The sequence below is a fragment of the Chiloscyllium plagiosum genome, chromosome 34 (genome assembly GCF_004010195.1).
Source record: "Chiloscyllium plagiosum isolate BGI_BamShark_2017 chromosome 34, ASM401019v2, whole genome shotgun sequence".
Lineage (NCBI taxonomy): Eukaryota > Metazoa > Chordata > Chondrichthyes > Orectolobiformes > Hemiscylliidae > Chiloscyllium > Chiloscyllium plagiosum.
The window spans coordinates 7,762,241-7,785,035 of record NC_057743.1 but is presented as its reverse complement, the minus strand read 5'-3'; the positions used below and the strand labels follow the sequence as shown (position 1 = coordinate 7,785,035).

The following is a 22,795-nucleotide window of genomic DNA, read 5'->3' as shown; positions in this document are numbered from 1 at the left end:
ATTCTCCGTTTGGTGTTCTCTGTACCATCACGTCTAGGAATGGGAGTTAGTTGTCCTTTTCTTCCTCTCTAGTGAATCTGATTCCTGTGAGTGTGGCGTTGATGATCCGGTGTGTGTTTTCTATTTCTGTGTTTTTAATTATTACAAATGTGTCATCTACATATCTGACTCAGAGTTTGGGTTGAATTTACAGTAAGATTGTTTGTTCTGATCTTTGCATTACCGCTTCTGCTATGAGTCCAGAGATGGGTGAGCCCATGGGTGTGCCATTGATTTGTTCATATATTTGGTTGTTAAATGTGAAGTGTGTTGTGAGGCACAGGTCCAGTAGTTTGAGTATGCAGTCTTTGTTGATAGGTTCCCCGTCTTGTTGTCTGTTCTGTATGTCCAGCAGGTTGGCTATTGTTTCTCTGGATACAAAAGCAACCACCCCAACACACACAAAAGAAGTTGCATCAAGACACTGTTCAAAAGGGTCACAACACACTGCAGTACACCAGAACTGCAAAAAGAGGAAGAAGAACACCTATACAATGTATTCGCCAAAAACGATAACCCCGCAATTTCATCAACACATGCCTAAGGGAAAGACAACGGAATGAGGACATGCCACAACCCAAAGGACTAGCCGCACTACCATACATCAAAAACATTTCTGAACTGACAGCCAGATTACTGCGACCACCAGGACTCATAACAGCACACAAACCAACAGCCACTCTCAGACAACAACTCACCAGAACGAAGGACCCGATACCCAGCATGAGCAAAATCAATGTAGTGTACAAAATTCCATGCAAGGACTGCACAAAACACGACATAAGACAAACAGGAAGACAGCTAACGGTCCGCATCCATGAACACTAACTAGCCACGAAACGACATGACCAGCTATCCTTAGTAGCCACACACTCAGATGACAAGCAACATGAGTTCGACTGGGACAACACTACTATGAGAGGAAAAGCCAAACAGAGAACAGCCAGGGAATTCCTAGAGGCATGGCACTCATCCACAGATTCAATCAATAAGCACATCGACCTGGACCCAATATACCGACCACTGCAGCGGACAGTTGGAACTGACAACCGGAAGCAGCAGGTACAAATCACTATAAATTCTGGAGGAAACATCACGGAAGCGCTTCACAAGAGGCTCCCAAGCACTGAGGATGTCACCTAGACAGGGGACAAAACGTCTGTAACACAAATTCCCAGCTTGGCGAACAGAACCACAACAGATTTGATTAGATTACAACATCCTTTGACTTACCATTGCAACTTTTCATCTTGAGGTGTTCCTGCAGGTCCTCGTTTGCTACTGCCTCACCACAACGATGACATTTTCCAAAACTGTCTTTCTTGTCACACTCGGTCAGCCTGTGCTCTGTGAGAGTGGCTATTTCTACCACCTAAACAGAAAGTTTGGACATGGAAGTGATATTCAGGACGAAAAAGCGGTCTTACAGCCAACTGAAAACAGATAAGATTTGTGGTGTTTTCAGTTGCCAACATAGGGTGACAAAATTATCATGCGCTGGGCTGAAAAATACAAATTCAATACTGGTATGTGATTTCAATAGGTTTCAGATTAAACGAAAAAATTTTAAGTGCGAAGTGCACATACATCAAAATCATCATTTATGCCGAGAGACAGCTTTGTCACAATTTTGTCACTTTTGTTATCAAGACAACTTAACAGTGCTACAGTGAACCAGTTTGGAAGAGAGTCAAGCACAAGAATATTTTGTCCCGCATTTTTGTTTTACAAAATTTATGATATGATATATTTTGAATATTATAACTTAGCACAAGATTGAGAATCATGACATATTTTAAGCTATCAAGCAGAACCTTCTTTATACTTTCAACAATGTTAAAATCACCAGAATAATAATTCACCAACTAGACTAAACATTCCAGGAACAGTTACTGCTCAACAAACAGTGACAGCTGCATAGCAATGGGTTCAAAGATGTTTAAAAAGATTACAAAAAGCTTTTGTTTGCCCAAAGACATATGCTGCACAGAGTTGCAAGAGGGATCACCTCAGCGAAAGCTGGCACGTATTCCACCTATAAATTCCTTCAGAAGCAAAGTACTGACTACCCATAATCATTAATTAATCTGGAGACAGAATCTTGTTAGCAATGTAGGATGAGGGTGTACAGGAAATGACTCCAGCTGCAGCTTCTGGAATGCTAGATTTCTGAATTGGAACCGGCTGGGGACATTGTGAAGTATCTGCAAAGCTGAGAGTATTGTGGATAACACGTTCAGAGAGGTGATCACTCTGTAGGCCAAGACTCCACAGGACTTGGAGGGAATGAATGATCACCAGACTGAGAAAGAGGTCTAGGCAGGCATTGCAGAAATCACATGACCATGCCCCTGAAAAACAGATATACCAATGTGGATATTGTTGGGGGAACGAATAGCCTCAGAGGAAAGTAGCAGCAGCAACGTTCATTGCACCACAGTTGCCTCTGCTACACAAGAGAGGAGGAATAAGTGTGGGAAGGTTATAATAATAGGAGATTCAGTTGTAAAGAGAACAAACTGACGTTTCTGTGGTCACAAATGAGTTTCCAGGATGATATGCTGCCTCCCAAGGGTATCTTGGAGCCACTAAAGAACATTCTGGAGTGGGATGGTGATCAGCATTAGAATATTTTGGTACCATTAACATAGGTGAGGAAAGGATGAGGATCTTCAAAGCAGAATAGAGGGCGTTAGGAAGTAAATTAAAAAGCACAGTTGAATCAATACAGGGAGATGGTAAAGAGGGGCAAACTGAAAGACAAAATATAAAGTAAGAAAAGTGATAGGGAGAGAACTACAAAACAATGAAAACAGGACTAAAAATGCTATCCTAATGGCCTTCCATCCTAATGCATGGAGTATTTACAATTAAGTGGATTCATTAGCTACACAAACAGATACAAATATCCGTTATAGTCAGAAAAAGGGGAAGCGAAAATGAGCAGACCAATGGCAAATAGCAGACTAATTTAACACATATTTTGGTTCTGTCTTCACAAAGGAGGACATAAATAACATTCCAAAATATTCACTTTGTCTAATCCTGTCACTGTTTTCCAACCGCCGTAGCATTTTCCTTACCAATGATGTCAGACTCACTGGTCTGTAATTCTCTGCTTCTTATCAAACTCTTTTTTTTAAAATATTAGGATTACATTAGTCACCTTCCAATACATAGCAGCTGTTCCAGAATAAATAAAACCTTCAAAGATTATCACCATTGCAAACACAAATTCTAGGGCCACTTACTTAAGTACTCTGGAATGTAGGTATGTCATAATCTTTAATCCAATCAATTTTCCCAACACTATTTTCCGAGAAATCACTACACTGATTTCCTTCAGTTCCTCCCCCTCAACACAGCATGTGTTCCCCAATAGTTTTGGGATGTTATTTATGTCTTCCTTTGGAAAGACAATACTAAAATATGAATTTAATTAGTCTGTCATCTCTTTGTTGCTCATTTTCACTTACCCTGTTTTTGATGTAATGGACCTACATTTGTCTTCACATACCTAAAGATGCTTTTACAATCAGTTCATATGATATAAGAACCTCGAATCCCAATCCCATTCCGGTGCATGTATAAAGCCCTATGTAAGCAACTAGAAGACACACAATCTGGCTGTATAACCAAACACTCTGGGAAAAGAACAGGATAAGTCACAGGAAAAGAAAGCAAATAACCTGAAAATATGACAAAATCAAGTGCAATGACATTTTACAAAAAAATTGTGCTCAGATGCTTTGTACTAGTTTGTTTCCTAAAGTTTATTGGTTCCTCAAAATCCATTAATTTGTTTTTATCAAACAATTCAAATGGCATTTTCTGAAGAACCCTGAAAATCCTTTGTACCTCTGATGTAAAATATTTGAGTTTGTTAAACTTCAGGAAAAGGAAGAAAAAAAATGGGAATCCAAGCAATTTGGTATGCTGCAATATATCGTGCTAGGGTCAATCAAGGCATTTTTTAGAGTGAGCTTATGTAGCATTGGGAAGGAGGGGAGATGTGGTGGGAGGAGGAAAAGTGAAGTGGGGAGGGTATTTCAGTAGAGTCATGCAGCTTGGCTGTACTGTGTTTGAGCTATGATCTTGGGGATCTTCTTACTGAAACAGATACTGAAAATAGCAGCTAGCATGGTAGTACTGCTGGCAGAAAACACCTTGAGGTGTGGTAGTGTGTGGTTTATAGAACTCCTAAATTAAAGGAGCTTGTGATTGAAGTATTGAGATAAAGCGCTGTGGAAGCTATCACAAGTACTGATAATGGCCCAGGACAAGTACCAGGGTTATCAGATGGTTTAAGTGAGGGGACGGAGAGGTATCCCAAGAACTCTTTGGACATTCAAAGATATCCAGTTATCGGAAGGAGTCCAACAGCATGAAATGGTGTAATCCATTACTTTAAGATAGAGATGAGGAGAAATTTCTTCACTCAAAGAGTGGTGAGCCTGTAGAATTCTCTGCAACAGAAAGCAGTTGAAGCTATAACAGTGAAGTTTTCAATATGGAGGTAGATATACTTGTTAGAGCTAAAGTGGGAATAGGGCACTGAGGTGGATCAGTCATGTTTAATCATTTCATTGTGAAATAAGCAATTTTTCGTCATTTATTATTGAAAGTTATTGGTGATTTGAACAACAGGAACAACTTGAATTCTGGACACCTGTGAACAAAATCTACAACTCTCCTTTCAAATTAATTTAATCATGTTGCAGACTTATACTACCGTTTAGCCTGTCTTTTAAGACCAACGGCCCTGCTGTCCTCATTCACTCTCGCACGTTGTTGAAATATCAAACTCCTTATTGAGTAAGGAGCAGAAATCAGACTTGACTCAATATGAATAAAGTCAAAAGATAAAACGTGCATTTTAATTCATATCGTTTGACACAACATATAATCAAATATCGCTTGTAAGTACCCATTTTCCAAAAGCTTTTCATCTTACACTCATTCAGACAATTCTCAAGAAGTACCAACCTAAAAAGAAAACAAGATTTATAGTGCATGACAGGAGTGTGCTGATTGGTTGGCATGGACTCAGATTGGCGGAATCTCCGCAACAAAGCCATGACCAACATTTTGGATTAAAGTCTTTTCCTACAGCTTTAGTCTTCAGGCATGGAGGCGAGATATAGACCTAACGAAAATCATCAGATGACAGTTTTTAGCAGAAACCCTAAAACTCCATGATCTGGTATACTATACTATGCATTCACCTACTATGCCATGGATAGGAATGCTCCATAAAGCACTAATATGTTTAAGAGTGCAGCAAAAAAAAAAATGGAATTCTCGACAAATAAATCTCAGATCATGACCAAGGTCAGTTGTCGACCTTGACTCATTTATGTAACACACAGATTAGCTTGTTCAAGGAACATTGAATAAATTGCATTCCACTCTCTAGCCAAGACTTTTAACTACAACTTAGAAAATTTTACCTTCCCCACTTGTCACTGCTAGAAGACATGAATCTCAGCAAGAAACTATATTTATAAATATATTCAATTTTAAAAATGAGCACCTAACATAATTTCATATTCAATAATCTACAGATCAAAACTCATTTATCTGAAGACCTGTTGACCCAACTGGAAAAAGTTTGAGGCTACCTGCGCATGCGTTTGATCGACAGAACAAAGTGATATATTATTATCTACCAAGACCTGTGCAAAATTACACACAAACTCTCGACAAACTCATTAAAAAACTGAAATAACCAGCTTCAGTGGGTTTTTGTGCCTGAATGCAACAGGATAATATAAACAGACTCAACAAAAATGCAATCAACAGTCTGTGCATATTGTAAGTATTACATTTACATTTGGCACATAAAAGGTATTTCAAAACTTGACCACAAATACAATTGACCACTGTAAGTCCTACTGGATATGTCTGGATAGAAAAGCAAAACTTTATAATACATTCTACATACCTGCTTGCAATGTTCACAACGTCTCAACATCGGACAGTGCTTCCAATAATGGATGTCCAGACCTTCATCTGTAAACATTTCATTTCTCTCTCCACAGAAAATACATAAACTGTGAAGAGGAAATTAGATATCACAATCTCAGTCTATTAGCAAAAGCAAAGAACTATAATTTTACCATTTATACAAATGCAGGCTGATCTCTGGATTTTCTAGTGTTTGCATCAACATAGTGAGATCATACTGCTTGCCAGAAGATGCAGCTTAAAGTCACTGCACAAAGATTTGAACTTGAATGTAATATTAATTTGAAAGAAATGAACCCAAGTCCAACTGGGAAACGCATTCAAAAACTGAATAAACTACAAGTTAGTATCGACAGCAAGATCTGAAAACATAAAAAATGCACAGCACACAAAATGCAGACCTCAATCACATTTAGTAACCAATCTACCTGAACTGTCTACCCTTCTACGGGCAAAACCCCCTGAGTCGAAGAAACAACGTAGTAGAACAAAATACTATTACTATCCAACTATACAGAGTGGATCTAGTGCACGAGATGCCTATTAATAAGGTTTATTATGCAGCTTGCAGTATTTTGATTGTCTATGCTTGCTGTGTTCCATTTCCATATTTTGTTTTTGCCAAAGTCCTCACAGGCAATAAATTAAGAGAGAAGATCTGGCATTACCCAAAACACACACAAATGTAAATTCCCCCGAAGCATTCCAAAATGTTTAGGAGAGAGATTATTTAATAACAAGCGTATTGATTCCACTTAGGTCGAAATCCTGACAATTTCCCCCGCCTAACAATATTGTGGGTGTATCAACACCATGTGGACTGCAGCAGTTCAAGGAGGCTGCTCACAGTCACTTTCTCAAAGGCAATTTAGCATGGGTAATGGTGGCCCAGCCAGTGTCTCCCACATCCTTTGACTGAATTTAAAAAAACATACAGAAGAGACATGAATCACATATTTATGTGAACTATCTTGTCAGAATTTCTTCTGGGACTTCAGATATCATGATGCCTGACAATTCATTACTCTGCAAAACTTGTAATGGAATGTTATTTGAACTAAACATTTAACTTCTATTCGTTTCCTGGTTTTAAAGCTGGGAATACATAACATGATATTACAGTTTACCCAAAGGAGTTAGGAAGCTAGTATATACAAATACAAAATGATTTTTAGATATATTTGGCACAGTGCTGAATTTTGGTGACATGGGGCATTTGACCCAGAACTCAGAATTGGCATGAGGACTCAGTGTATGCGGCGATTTTGCAGTGTGGATTGGGAATTTTTTGATCATGGAGCAATGTGGAGAGTACATTGGATATTTGGCAGAACTGAGGAGAAGAATTCAGAAGGTATGGGGAACTGGAATATGGGTCTTGGGTTACTAATATTTGTTCTAACTGTTTACAAATGAGGGGAAAGGGCAATCCAAACCCGGCAGAACTGGTGGAAGGTCAAGGATATTCTGGATCTGGGAGCACTGCTTAGTATAAAAATCGAGATCAATATTAAATTTAATGTTTTGAGAGTTATTCCATGAAGTGTATCTTCTGCAAATCATTTAGTTTATCTGTTCCTTTATTTCCTTTACATGTGTCTATAGGTTTAACCATCTTGTGGTAGGTAGGAACGTTAGTAGTATTTATATTTTCTAATCAACAAAACATTGGCAATAACTTTCATTTCAAAATTCATGCTTTTTTAAAAAAAATACAAAAATTGGAAAGCTACAGATTTCTCTCATTTTAATACTCTCTAAAATTCATGCTGCACTCACATTCGGAAACTAAAGCTAAAAACAAGAGATTGATATTTTGTCTCGTTCAAACAAACTTAATTTCAATGTGCTTGATTAATTCTATGTTTAAAATTTGTCTAGGTTTTATTCAAATAATGAAACAGGCTTTCCTAAGAGATTGAGGGGGATGCATATGCCTGATATAAATTCTATTATACATCCTAAGGAAGCATACAAAGTTCACACATCTTAACTGCAAATCTCCCTCGAGTCATTAGTCTGCTGTTTGGACAATAAAATTGAGCTTCAATTTTTCATAAGAGGCTTACTGCTCTAAATTTTAAAATACTTGAATAGAAGTATAAACAGAAGAAGATGATACAAAGATAGGTGGAGGGACAGGTAGAATTGAGGATTCGGGGAGACTGCAGAAAGATTTAAGGAGAAAGTGAGGTCTGCAGATGCTGGAGATCAGAGATGGAAATGTGTTGCTGGAAAAGCGCAGCAGGTCAGGCAGCATCTAGGGAACAGGAGAATCGACGTTTCGGGCATTAGCCCTTCTTCAGGAATGAGGAAAGTCATTCCTCATTCCTGAAGAAGGGCTAATGCCTGAAACGTCGACATCTGCAGAAAGATTTAGACAGGCTACAAGAGTGGGCAAAGAAGTGACAGATGGATTACAACATGGGAAAGTGTGAGGTCATGCACTTCAGTAAGAAGAATAGAGACATGGAATATTTTCTAAATGGGGAGAAAATTCAGAAATGTGAAGTGCAAAGGGACTTGGAAATCCTAGTCCAGGTTTCTCTCAAGGTAAACTTGCAGGTTGAGTTAGTAGTTGAGTCAGTTGTCAGGACGCAAATACAATGTTGTCATTCATCTCAAAGGACTAAAACATAAAAGCAAGAATGTCCTTCTGAGGCTTTATACGGCTCTGTTCAGACCACATTTAGAGTATTGTGTGCAATTTTGGGCCCCATACCTCAGGAATAATGTAATGGCTCTGGAGTGGATCCAGAGGACGTTCATTAGAATGATCCCAGCAATGAAAGGCTGAACAGGGACGTTTGAAGTCTCTGGGACTATACTCGATGGGAGTTTAGAAGGATGAGGGAGGAATTTGGTTGAAACTTTCAGAATACTGAATGGCCTGGACAGAATGGATGTTAGGAAGATGTTGCCACTGGCAGGAGAGAGGAGGACCCAAGAGCACAGCCTTAGAATAAAGGGAAGAACTTTTAGAACAGAGATAAGGAGAAATGCCTTGAACTAGAGAATGGTGAATCTGTGGACTTCATTGCCACAGAAAATGCTGTGGAGTCCAGGTCGCTGAGTATATTTAAAATAGCGATAGATAAGTTCTTGATTGCCAAGGGGTCAAAGGTTATGGGGAGAAAGTGGGAAAATGAGGCTGTAAAACCTATCAGACATGACTGAATGGTGGAGCAGACTCAACAGGCCTAATGCCTAATATCTGCTCCTATGTCTTATGGTCTTATTAAGAAATAGAAATCATTGTGAGATTGCATATAACAGACTTGTTTAGGAAGTTAGGTTGGAGATTAATAAGTATTCTAAGTGTTTCAAATGGTTCATAAAGAAAACATGATTGGTATACTAATTTGTTTCCAGAATACAGCAGAGAGCTTCCAATATAATTACACAAAGAAGCTTGAAAAATCACACTGAATTTGTGCCAACTGCTTATAAAGCCACTTCTGATTATCATGAAATTTAGTTACACCTTCCTACAGAACCAAAATTCAGTTCTGAAGAAGGGTCACTGGATACAAAATGTTAATTTTGCTTTCTCTCCACAGATGCTGTCAGACTTGCTGAGCTTTTCCAGCATTTTCTGTTTGTGAACTAACTGATCAGATGTAGTTTCAAGTACTAGAACCTAATGGACTAAATGCATTGGATTCATCAACAGGCTTGAAATTTATCCTGATCGATTGCATGAAAGGCCATTATAAACATTCCAGCTCTTTTGTCTTTTCCAATACAACACATGCCAGAATATTTATGATAACGATGTCAATGAGTAAAATCATAGATTATAAAACAGAAAGGTACAAGGTGACCTTGACAATTAGATGTACTTCAGAAAATCTTTCAATTATTTTTATAAATAAAACTCACTGTTATGTAGTGCCAAATAGTAAGGGAATAAAGCTACTTAGTTCTTTTTTCTTGTGTTCTTGGACAGCTTGCATTTGATCACAACTGCCAAGTGTTTTATGTTCATCATGGAAAAGGAAATGGATGGCTTGCGAAAAAAATACTGAATTTGGTTAAGACAGATTTTATTAAAATAAGGCAGAATCTGGACTGGGAAAAGCTCCTGGAGGGTGAAACTACACAATAAAAAGTGCAGTGCTGGAAAAGCACAGTGGGCCAGGCAGCATCCGAACAGCAGGAGAGTTGGCGTTTCGAGCATAAACTTTTCATCTGAAATGACGGGGTGGTCCAAAGAGACTGAGAGATAAATGGGAGGGGCAATGGGGTTTGGGGAAGGTAGCTGGGAATGCAATAGGTGGATGAAGGTGTGGGTGAAGGTGATAGGTTGGAGAGGAGGGTGCAGCGAATAGGTGGGAAGGAAGGTAGACAGGTAGGTCAGTTCAAGAGGAAGGTGCCGGATTGGAAGACTGGATCAGGAATAAGGTGGGGGAGGATAAATGAGGAAACTAGTGAAATCCACATTGATCTTGTGGTAGGAGGGTCTCAAGGCAGAAGATGAGGCATTCTTCCCACAGGTTACAGCTTGGTGGTGGAGGAAACCCAGGACTTGCATGTTCTTGGTGGAGTGGGAGGGGGAGTTAAAGTGTTCGGCCACAGGGTGGTAGGGTTGCTCGAAACAATTCTGGAGAACCCTGAATATCTAGGAATATTCAACACTGGATAAAAAGGAAAAGAGAGTCATCTAACAAGTACGAAGGTAGTAAAACAACGGAGGGTCTCAAGGAGTACAGAAAGTCTGGGGGTAACTCAAGAAAGCAATTACAAAAGCAAAAAGGAGACATGAAAAAAATGCTAGTGGACAAGATCATGAGAAATCAAGAGGGCAACCTGTGCATGATGCAGAAGGACATTGGGGGAGATTGTTCAATGAGCGCTTCACATCTATCTTTATTCAGGAGGATGATGATGCAAACACAGAATTTGAGAAGATGGATTGTAAAATTCTTGAGCAGATGATAAAAGAAGCAAGAAGGTATTGGCAGTTTGGGTGGATTTAAAAGTGCACAAATCTCCAGGTCTGGATAACTTGTGTCCCAGATTGCTGTTGAGAGACAGGGAGGAAATTTTAAATTATTTCTGGCAACAAGGGAGGACTAGAGGAGAGCTGGTGTGGTCCCACTTTAGAAGAAGGATAGCAGAGATAGATGAGGGAACTATCAACCATGAGTCAGCTTTCAGTGGCAGGGAAACATTGGAGAAAATTGTGAAGGAGGAAAATTAATCTCCACTTTGAAATCCAAGGTTTGATCAGATCAGCAAAGGTTTTGAAGAGGAATCTAACCCCTAACAAATTTGGTTGAACTTCTTTTGAGGAAGAGATAGCTAAGTATCTGGACGAGGGCAGGGCAATTGATGTAGTTTAAATGGATTTCAACAAAACCTTGAAAAGGGTCCTGCATAGGAACCTGGTAAAGAAGGTAAAAGCTCATGGGATTCAGAGTAACTTGGAAGTTGCATCCAAAATTGGCAGGAGATAGAGGGTGGTGGTAGAATGCTGTTTGTGTGATTGGAGCCCGGAGTGCAAGTTGCATACCACAGGCTGGATAAGCGTGGGTTTTTTTCTTTGGAGCAGAGAACGTTGATGATGGACTAATAAAGTGTAGAAGATTAGAAGGGGTATGGACAGGGTGAATAGAATGCAGCCATTCCCCTCAGTCGAAGAGTCAATAACAAGGGGATATAATTTTAAAGTGATTGGCAGGAGATTTCTAGGGGATTTCAGAAAAAAAAACTTTCACCCAGCGGCTGTCGAGGATTTGAAATGCACCGTCTGGGAACGTAGTTGAGGCCTTACAACCTTTTAAAAAAAACTTGGAAGAACACTTGAAGTATCAAGGTTAATATTCAAGGTTAAGGGCAAGGTGTGGGAAAATGTGACTAGTGTGTTGTAGGATATAGCAATACAGATTTTAAGGGGCAAATGGCCTCGTATGTATTGAATGATTCTATTATTCTAGCTTCCACATGTCGGTCTTTGAGCTTTCCTTTCTCACCAGATTTCTTCAAGGACTTCACCTCAGAGACAACAAAGGATGAGTGATTTTTTTCAAAGCATTATGATGATAGACTTAGAGGTGAACTTGCAGGTTGTTTCAATTTCATGCATCCACTTTTTCTATCCTTCTAGGTGGTAGAGAGAGTAGCTCTGGAAGGTGATCAAAGAAGCCTTGACAAGTTGCTGCACTGAGCCTTCTAAATACACCCAGCACTAAGTGACAGTGTGAGAACTCAGTATTTAAAGCGGTGGATGGGATCTGATCAAATGGGGTGTCTGAGATGGTGCCAGGATTCTTGCTTGAAATTGTTCTAGCAAGCCAGTGGAGAATATTCACATCACACCCTGACTTCACTACATAGGAATAAGTGTACACCATTTAGCTCCTTGAGCCTGTACCACCATTCAATGAGATCCAAGCTCATCTGTGGCCTCACTCCACATACTTGCCTTTGGCTCACATCCCTCAGTATCTGAGTTAACAAAAATATCTATTTCAGATTTAGAATTAACAACTGATCCTACGTCTACTGCCATTTGTGGAAGAGAGTTCCAAACATCTATCACCCTTTGCTTTTAAGAAGTCCTCTCTAACTTCACGTGAATGTTCTGGCCCGAATCCTCCTACCAGTGGAAATAGTTTACGTTTATCGACTCTGTCCTTTTCCTGTAAATACTTTGAAGACTTGGATCACCTCTAAATATTCAAAATTCTAGAGAAAGCAGGCCTAATTGCTACTCATAACTAAATTCTCCTCATAACATAATCCCTGAAGTACATTGTACTTCCTCCAAGGACAATAAATCTTTCTTGTGACTTGTAAATGAAGGACAGGTTTTGGGCAGTCAGATGGTGACTTACTTGATGCAGAAGTCCTAACCTGAGTTGATCTGCTCCTGTTAACGCAACATTTGTACAGCATTACATTTTAAGTTTCTTGTCAAATATCAGGTCCTGGTATTGAGAATGGATGTCAGGTTAAGATCCAGAGGGTGAGTGTGTTCTAGGGAGGTAGTTGGAGATGAGAGAGGTATGGGGCCTGTTGAATACATTCATTCATCTACTTTACCTGAGTAACTATTTATTTAACATCATCAGAACTTTTGGAAAGTTCCAGGGGTTGGGAATTGCCCAATGGAATCTTCAATTTCCCAGCTAATTCCTTCAGAGTCTGTTATGAGGATTCCGCAGGATTTTCCCATGCACAACTCCCATCTATGTTGGAAGAATAACTGGATGGCCATCAGAAAATCCAGGCCATCATTTTTTTATCGGAGCTTGGTGTACAAATCTGCTGCCATATGGGCAGTGCCATTTCAGTGGCTATTTTTGCAATGTGCTACATTGGCTACAAACTGCCAAGAGGTCTTGAAATAGACTATAAAAATCAAAGTCTTTCTTTGCTTCAGTGAGCAAAATTATCAGTGGACCCAATTCTCAATGATTTTCAACTTATCTATTGGCATCATGTGGTTGAATATAATTCCAATATTGAGCCTTGGGTCAATAAACATACAGCAATCATTTGTAATGATTTTACCAGAGAGTGACAGCAATACATATATTTTATCTCAAGGAATCCGCATCCTCATTTCACAATGAAGACAACGGAAGAATGCACATTCGTTTATGTGGGGGCAGGGTAAACAGAAAAGGACAAAGGCTCACACATAAATAAATAACCTGATGTTAACATGAGAATTACAAAGCTGTAATAGAGTTTTATGGATCAGATGACAACTTTAACCTGACAACAGATACAAAATTAGATAAAAAAAGGAACATTTCTGTCGGCAAGCAGTTGCCAAATTAGAAGTGATAAAAGTGGATTCAATCTGACAAGTTCTTGATAACTCTCTGAAGACAATGAATGTATAAAATATTCATTTTAAAAATTTAAACATTTGATAAAATAAGGCAGTCATTTTCCTGTCCCTACCGTGCCAAAAAAAAAGCCTGTTCAACCCAGGTCAGTAAGACAGTAGCTGATTCACAGCTTCAGCCAAAAATAACATTTGATTTGAAATATGATGACTTTTTGTCATAATGTGGATGGCACAGTGGCTCAGTAGTTAGCACTGCTGCCTCACAGCGCCAGGGACCCGGGTTCGATTCCGGCCTCGGACGACTGTGTGGAGTTTGCACATTCTCCCAGTGTCTGCGTGGATTTCCTCCGGGTGCTCTGGTTTCCTCCCACAGTCCAAAGATGTGCAGATTAGGTGAATTGGCCAAGTTAAATTGCCCACAGTGTAAGGTACATTAGGCAGGGGTAAATGTAGGGAAATGAGTCTGGGTGGGTTCCTCTTCAGAGGATCGGTGTGGACTTGTTGGGCCAAAGGGCCTGTTTCTAAGCTGTAGGTAACCTAATCTAATCTGTCCAAAGTTTGAATTATGAACTGTCTTTGGGGTAGATTTTATGCCAGAATAGGCATAATGCTGTGTAAGCACAGCATTATCACTGATTGGTAGACAAATGGCCCAAACGTTCCACATCAGTTGATCCACAGACCTGCTTGTTTGCTTTCAAGCTACAGTAAAACATTCCACTCTCTCATCCTAAGCTAAAGGCCTGAAGTCTTGAAATAAACCAGCTGAGCTTTTACATTTAAATACAAAACAACATGTGAATGAATAGACATCGGAGGCAAAACTTCCAAGCAACTGTGGCCTTGCAACTACTTACAAAGGTACTTCACATCCATCTAAAATGCCTTATGCCATGATAAATAATAAATGCAGCTTGAAGGGACAAACACAAAAACAACCATGCAGAATAACTGGAATTTCAAAAGCAACATCAACCTCAAATTCTCCACAACTCCCTTCAAAATTTCAGTTAGTGGGAGTGTAAGTGGCACTCATGCTCCCAAGTGACCTTTGTGTATATGAAGGTACTGAACCTAATTAGATCAAACGAGTTTAGTTGAAAATGTTTTGTGTACAAGGATAGGTGGACTTACTTATCTAAATAATTCGTAACTGAGGACTGATCATCTCTCATCTCTGCATGTGGGGCTGAAGCTTTATTCCCACGATCTATTAAAAAAAATGAAAATCTACAATAAATACTTCCAAAATAGTTCATTTATGCTGAAACAAATTTCAAAACAACATGCATTTTACCTTCCATATACCTTATTCGGATTGTATTATAGACCCCCCAGTAGTCAGAGGGAAATTGAGAAACAAATTTGTAAGGAGATCTCCGTAATCTGTTAGAATAATAGTGTGATTATGGATTTTAACTTTCCAAACATATATTGGGATTGCTATTATGTTAGGGTTTAGATGGAGAGGAATTTGTTACGCATGTACAAGAAAACTTACTTGATTCACTATGTGGATGTACCAATCAGAGAAGGTGCAAAACTTGACCTACTGTTGGGAAATAGGACAGAGCAGGTGACTGAGGTGTCAGTGGGGGAGCACTTTGGGGCCAGCAACCATAATTCTATTAGTTTTAAAATAATGATGGAAAAAGATAGACCAGATCTAAAAGTTGAAGTTCTAAATTGGAGAAAGGTCAACTTTGATGGTGTGAGACAAGAACTTTCAAAAGCTGATAGGGGGTGGATGTTCGCAGGTAAAGGGATAGCTGGAAAATGGGAAGCCTTCAGAAATGAGATAACGAGAACCCAGAGACAGTATATTACTGTTTGGGTGAAAGGAAAGGCTGGTAGGTACAGGGAATGCTGGATGACTAAAGAAATTGAGGGTTTGCTTAAGAAAAAGAAGGAAGCATAGGCCAGGTATAGATAGGACAGATCGAGTGAATCCTTAGAAGAGTATAAAGGCAGTAGGAGTGTACTTCAGAGGGAAATCAGGAGAGCAAAAAGAGGACATGAGGTAGCTTTGGCAAATAGAGTTAAGGAGAATCCAAAGGGTTCTTACAAATATATTAAGGACAAAGGGTTAACTAGGGAGAGAATAGGCCCCTCAAAGATCAGCAAGATGGGCTTTGTGTGGACCTGCAGAAAGTGAGAGAGATACTAAACAAGTATTTTGCATCAATATTTACTGTGCAAGATATAGAATGTAGGCGAATAGATGGTGACATCTTGAAAAATGTCTATATTACTGAGGACGAAGTGCTGGATGCCTTGAAATGCATAAAAGTGGATAAATCCCCAGGACCTGATCACATGTATCCTAGAACTCTGTGGGAAGCTAGGGAAGTGATTGCTGGGCCTCTTGCTGAGATATTTGTATCATCGATAGTTACAGGTGAGATGCCGGAGGACTGGAAGTTAGCTGACGTGGTGCCACTGTTCAAGAAAGGTGGTAAGGACAAGCCAGGGAATTTTGGACCAGTAAGCCTGGCGTCGATGGTGGGTAAGTTGTTGGAAGGAATCCTGAGGGACAGGATCTACATATATTTGGAAAGACAAGACTGATTAGGAATAGTTAACATGGCTTTGTGTGTGGGAAATCACGTCTCACAAAATTGATTGAACTTTTTGACGAAGTAACAAAGAGGATTGATGAGGGCAGAGGAGTACATGTGATCTACATGGACTTCAGTAAGGCGTTTGACAAGGTTCCCCATGGGAGACTGGTTAGCAAGGTTAAATTTCATGGAATGCAGGGAGAACTAGTCATTTGGAAACAGAACAGGCTCAAAGGTAGAAGACAGATGGTGGTGGTGGAGGGTTGTTTTTCAGACTGGAGGCCTGTGACCAGTGGAGTGCCACAAGGATAGGTGCTGGGTCCCCTACTTTTCATCATTTATATAAATGATTTGGATGTGAACATAAGAAGTATAGTTTGCAGATGACACCAAAATTGGAGGTGCAGTGGACAGTGAAGAAGGTTAGAGCTGAAAATGTGTTGCTGGAACAGTGCAGGAGGTCAGGCAGCATCCAGGGAACAGGAGAATCGATGTTTCGGGCATAAGCCCTTCTTCAGGAACCCAGTGAAGAAGGTTACCTCAGCTTATAATGGGATCTTGATCAGATGGAGTTTAATTTAGATAAATGCGAGGTGCTGCATTTTGGGAAAGCAAATCTTAGCAGGACTTATATACTTAATGGTAAAGCCCGAGGGAGTGTTGCTGAACAAAGAGACCTTGGAGTGCAAGTTCATAGTTCCTTGCAAGTGGAGTCGCAGGTAGATAGGATAGTGAAGAAGGGTATACTTTTCTTTATTGGTCAGAGTGTTGAGTACAGGAGTTGGGACGTCATGTTGCAGCTTTACAAGACATTGGTAGGCCACTTTTGGAATACTGCGTGCAATTCTGGACTCCTTCCTATCGAAAGAATAATGTGAAACTTGAAAGGGTTCAGAAAAGATTCACAACGATGTTGCCAAGATTGGAGGATTTGAGCTGTAGGGAGAGGCTGAATCGGCTGGGGCTGTTTTCCTTGGAGCGTCGGAGGCTGAGGGGTGACCTTATAGAGGTTTATAAAATCATGAGGGGTATGGATAGGGTAAATAGACAAAGTCTCTTCCCTGGGGTGAGGGAGTCCAGAACTAGAGGGCATAAGTTTAGGGTGAGAGGGGAAAGATATAAAAGAGACCTAAGGGGCAACTTCTTTCACACAGAGGTACGTGTATGGAATGAGCTGCCAGAGGAAGTGGTGGAGGCTAGTACAATTACAACACTTAAAAGGCATCTGGATATGTATATGAGTAGGAAGGGTTTTGAGGGATATGGGCCAGGTGCAGGCCGTTGGGACTAGATTGGGTTGGGATATCTGGTCGGCATGGACAAGTTGGACTGAAGGGTTTGTTTCTGCGCTGTACATCTCTATGGCTCTCATCCATGGATATACAAGTACATCACAGTTTGCCACAGCTATTAGTAAGGATTGATAAATTACACCAACTGGAATCAGGAAGGAAATCAACAAGATAGTCTGTCACAGAATTTTGAGCTGTAACAAACAACTGGAACACATCGTTTGGAATGCAAGATACTTTTGTTAACTCAATGTGTATAATCATGCAACCTTTGAGTTGCTAAACATGGAACATTAATAATAGCCCTTGGAACAGAACTTGAAACAGTTGTAACATAATTCTTTCTCCTATGCTTTGGGGAAATGGTCATCATCAATTTCACAAAATAGCTGAGATGATAATGTTGGTAAGTGAGATATTGTGGAATAGATCTTGATATAAACTCAAAGATAACTATTTTGGAACAGAGTTCAAGTTCACCTTTAATGAAAGCTTTATTCCTCCATATCCATTAACCAACTCTGTAAAATGCACACCTCTGACTCGGAAGTATCGATATTTATATATTACATTCTCACCCAATTAACCCTTAGGTAATATATTCATTATTTGTTCCCTTGTTCAATCAGGACTCAAGCATTCCTTCATTATATGTTAACAAATTCCCTTTTAACTTTCTCAATATGTCAATATACATATTGTAATAAACAAAAACAAAAGAACATGTACAAAATGACAGGTTATGTTTTATTGTTTTCTTTGCAAATTAAACCTCCAAGTGTCTTTTCTCCAGTATTTCCAACAGTTTGAGAGTTTGCTCCTTTCTTTGTAAAGCCATCAGATACCTGACCGCTGCTACCACCCAAATCAATCTGGAGACTTCTTCGTTCTCCGAAGTCTGCTTTAAAACTGCAATACAAATCCGCAGTCTTTTTTCATTCACACATTTCATGAGATGTATGTCATCCCACAGTGTCAACTTGTTTTATCACTCTATTACTGCTGAATTCCTTTTTTGAATTTTCTTCAAATAAAAGCACCATATCTACCACCTTACCAAGAGCAATTGGTCTGTCACTAAGATATTTTACTAACTCGTCTTCTAACTATTTGAGGAGAAAGTGAGGATTGAGGATGCTGGAGATCAGAGTCGAGGGTGTTGTGCTGGAAAAGCACAGCAGGTCAGGAAGCATCCGAGGAGCAGGAGAATCGATGTTTCGGGCAGAAGCCCTTCATCAGGAATCTTTGGACAGCGATTGCGGAGGTGGTGTGGTCAGTGGTGGCTGTGGAGCGGGAGGGAGTGCCGTCATCATTCGCGGCGGCAGTTGTGGTTGGAGTGGCTGTGTGGCTAATGGCGTCCGAGGAGTCCCAGAGGCCAGGAGAAGGTTCTGGAATGGTCGAGGAAACCTGAGTACTGTGGTAAGCACATGAAAGTTTGTTTAACTTACTTTCTTTTATGTCTGATATGGTGGAGAAAAAGAGTTTGTTGAGTGTGTGAATTCTTCTGAAAATGAAAATCAGCAGAGGTCTGTTGCAGACCTGGAACTGTGTGGCCCTGAGCTGGGGCAGGGTCAACTGTAGGGAGAGTTAGTGGTGGAACATGGCTGACAGTGTGGAGCAGAGGATCTGGAAAGGGAACTGTTTCTGAAAGTTTTGGATTTGTAGTACATACTGGTTGTCCTGTTCAGGTCCAAACTGTGCTGGTCTGAATGTAGTCTGGAGCCCATGCGGGATCAGATGTTTCCATAGACAGGCACTGAGGAAGGAGATGGGGCTGTGGTAGTCAGTCTCAGTCTGCTTCATGACATGGCCAAAGAGCTTCAGGGCAGAGGAGATGATCTGGCGGGTGCAGTCAGAGAGAGACTCACTGAGGTCCTTGCACAGAGAGGAGGAGACCTTCTTCAAGGCATGCATCCTTGGAAGAGGCTTCGAAGTAGGGTTGAAATCAACTAGGAGAAAGTGCGGACTGTAGATGCTGGAGATCATAAGCCCTTCCTTTCTGATGAAGGCCTCATGCCCGAAACATCGATTCTCCTGCTCCTCGGATGCTTCCTGACCTCTTGTGGTTTTCCAACACCATACTCTCAACTTTTATCAATTTGAGCTTTCCAAGCTAAAGGGCAACATTTATTTCCCTTTACTACAAGAAAAAATATAAACCATCCTGCATTTAAGAACCCACCACAGGGATTTGCAAAAGCATCACGAAGAAGTTTCATGCTCCTGATATCTCTCGATGGAAATTTTAAAACACAATGCTCCATTTTTTATTTTTCCAATGCTTTATTCACCAGAATTACATCTTCCATCTTGGGATTTTTCATAGTTGTACTCAACGCCAGTACTTCAAAACGGGCATCTGGTCTCAATTCCAATGCCCAGCCACTTCAAACTTTGCAATTCCTCCATTTCAGCTCCAGAAGCCATTGAATCTTTTTTTCTAATGCCTTATTTTGACTAATAGTAGGGAGGCTAACACTTAGAGGAGATACTTGTTAGGAAGGAAGATGTGTTGGGCATTTTGAAAAACTTGAGGATAGACAAGTTCCCTGGGCCTGACGGGATATATCCTAGGATTATGTGGGAAGCAAGAGAGGAAATTGCAGAGCCGTTGGCAATGATCTTTTCGTATTCTCTGTCAATGGGAGTGGTACCAGGGGACTGGAGAGTGGCGAATGTTGTGCCCCTGTTCAAAAAAGGGAATAGGGATAACCCCGGGAATTACAGTCCAGTTAGTCTTACTTCGGTGGTAGGCAAAGTAATGGAAAGGGTACTGAGGGATAGGATTTATGAGTATCTGGAAAGACACTGCTTGATTAGGGACAGCCAGCACGGATTTGTGAAGGGTAGGTCTTGCCTTACAAGTCTGATTGAATTCTTTGAGGAGGTGACCAAGCATGTGGATGAGGGTAGAGCAGTGGATGTAGTGTACATGGATTTTAGTAAGGCATTTGAGAAGGTTCCCCATGGTAGGCTTATGCGGAAAGTCAGGAGGCATGGGATAGTGGGAAATTTGGCCAATTGGATAGAGAACTGGCTAACTGGTCGAAGTCAGAGAGTGGTGGTAGATGGCAAATATTCAGCCTGGAGCCCAGTTACAAGTGGAGTTCCACAAGGATCGGTTCTGGGTCCTCTGCTGTTTGTAATTTTTATTAATGACTTGGAAGAGGGAGTCGAAGGGTGGGTCAGTAAATTTGCAGACGATACGAAGATTGGTAGAGTTGTGGATAGTGAGAAGGGCTGTAGTCGGCTGCACAGGGACTTAGATATGATGCAGAGCTGGGCTGAGGAGTGGCAGATGGAGTTCAACCCTGTCAAGTGTGAGGTTGTCCATTTTGGAAGGACAAATAAGAATGCGGAATACAGGGTTAACAGTAGGTTCTTAGTAAGGTGGAGAAGCAGAGGGATCTTGGGGTCTATGTTCATAGATCTTTGAAAGTTGCCACTCAGGTGGATAGAGCTTGTAAGAAGGCCTATGGTGTATTAGCATTCATTAGCAGAGGGATTGAATTCAAGAGTCGTGAGGTGATGTTGCAGCTGTATAGGACCTTGGTAAGGCCACATTTGGAGTACTGTGTGCAGTTCTGGTCGCCTCACTTTAGGAAAGATGTGGAAGCTTTGGAGAAGGCGCAGAGGAGATTTACCAGGATGTTGTCTGGAATGGAGGTCATTTACCAGGATGTTGTCTGGTCGTACGAGGATAGGTTGAAGTGCTAGGTCTTTTCTCATTGGAATGGCGAAGGATGAGGGGTGACTTGATAGAGGTTTATAAGATGATCAGAGGAATAGATAGAGTAGACAGTCAGAGACGTTTTCCCCGGGTACAACAGAGTGTTACAAGGGGACATAAATTTAAGGTGAAGGGTGGAAAGTATAGGGGGGATGTCAGGGGTGGGTTCTTTACCCAGAGAGTGGTGGGGGCATGGAATGCGCTGCCTGTGGGAGTGGCAGAGTCAGAATCATTGGTGACCTTTAAACGGCAATTGGATAGGTACATGGATAGGTGCTTAAGCTAGGACAAATGTTCAGCACAACATCGTGGGCTGAAGGGCCTGTTCTGTGCTGTACTGTTCTATGTACTAAATAAGACTGCTGATGCAAAGCAAAATTTGATCCAATCTGCATCATTTTCAAGCCTAAGAAGCCTAATTTCTACTTCAGAATTCTTTTTTAAGCTCACTTATGACAATGTTTTGAAATTCATTACTCCCAACCCCCACAAAAACCATCCAGATGCATCAGAAGGATGCCTAAAAGTTGCCCCTCGTGATGTAACACATGGCAGGATCTGCTTTTAACTGAGGTCAACACAACAATAATTAGAGACACCTTAACAATAAGTACCAAATGCTAGAGCCATAATGTAGGCCTGATATTTAACTTATTTAACTTCCAAAGCATCTCCACTGTACTCAAATATCCCTGCAGAAATGCAGCTTTAATATCAATTGATCTACACACCCAAGCAATGCCAAGAAAATTTTCAAAATTGCTTTTCCTGACACTGGTGAATCCATTTGTATCTTGGTGCCCTAGTTTTTTCTTCAAATCCTTGTACCACAAGTCTTGCTTTCACCTTATGGGTCCTATTGGAGGACATCTAATCTATGCATATCCACCAATGTGCAGGGTTGATTATACAGCAGAAACAGAAACACCTGATCAGCGGATCCAGACAATCTATACAATCAACACAGGAATACTTGGACATCATCAGAAATATACACATAGACAATGAAGAAACTATGGTCTCATTCGATGTAACGGCACTGTTCACCTGTATTGACAAAACCCTAGCCAGAAAAACAATAGCCAACCTGCTGGACATACAGAACAGACAACAGGACAGTGAACCTATCAACAAAGACGGCATACTCAAACTACTGGACTTGTGCCTCACAACACACTTCACATTCAACAACCAGACATATGAACAAATCAACGGAACACCCACGGGCTCACCGATCTCTGGACTCATAGCAGAAGCAGTAATGCAAAGGTTAGAACAAACAGTCCTACCACAAATTCAACCCAAACTCTGGGTCAGATATGTTGATGATACCTTTGTAATCATTAAAAACACAGAAATAGAGAAAACACACCGGATCATCAACGCCACACTCACAGGAATC

General features: G+C 40.5%; 1 protein-coding gene and 1 non-coding gene across 2 annotated transcripts in view; both read right to left on the bottom strand.

The window, feature by feature from the left end:
* Nucleotides 1–22,795, bottom strand: part of cep104 (centrosomal protein 104) — a 226,267-nt gene that overhangs the window by 86,152 nt on the left and 117,320 nt on the right. Inside the window, exons 12-14 of the mRNA XM_043675400.1 lie at nt 14,945–15,020; nt 5,984–6,092; nt 1,273–1,411 (exon numbers count right to left, since the gene is read on the bottom strand). Of these exons, the coding sequence (XP_043531335.1) occupies nt 1,273–1,411; nt 5,984–6,092; nt 14,945–15,020 (324 nt within the window). The remainder of the gene's footprint in view (nt 1–1,272; nt 1,412–5,983; nt 6,093–14,944; nt 15,021–22,795) is intronic.
* LOC122540498 lies at nt 4,750–4,880 on the bottom strand. Its single transcript, XR_006309328.1, has one exon. It is a non-coding gene; the product is annotated as a small nucleolar RNA U109 (small nucleolar RNA).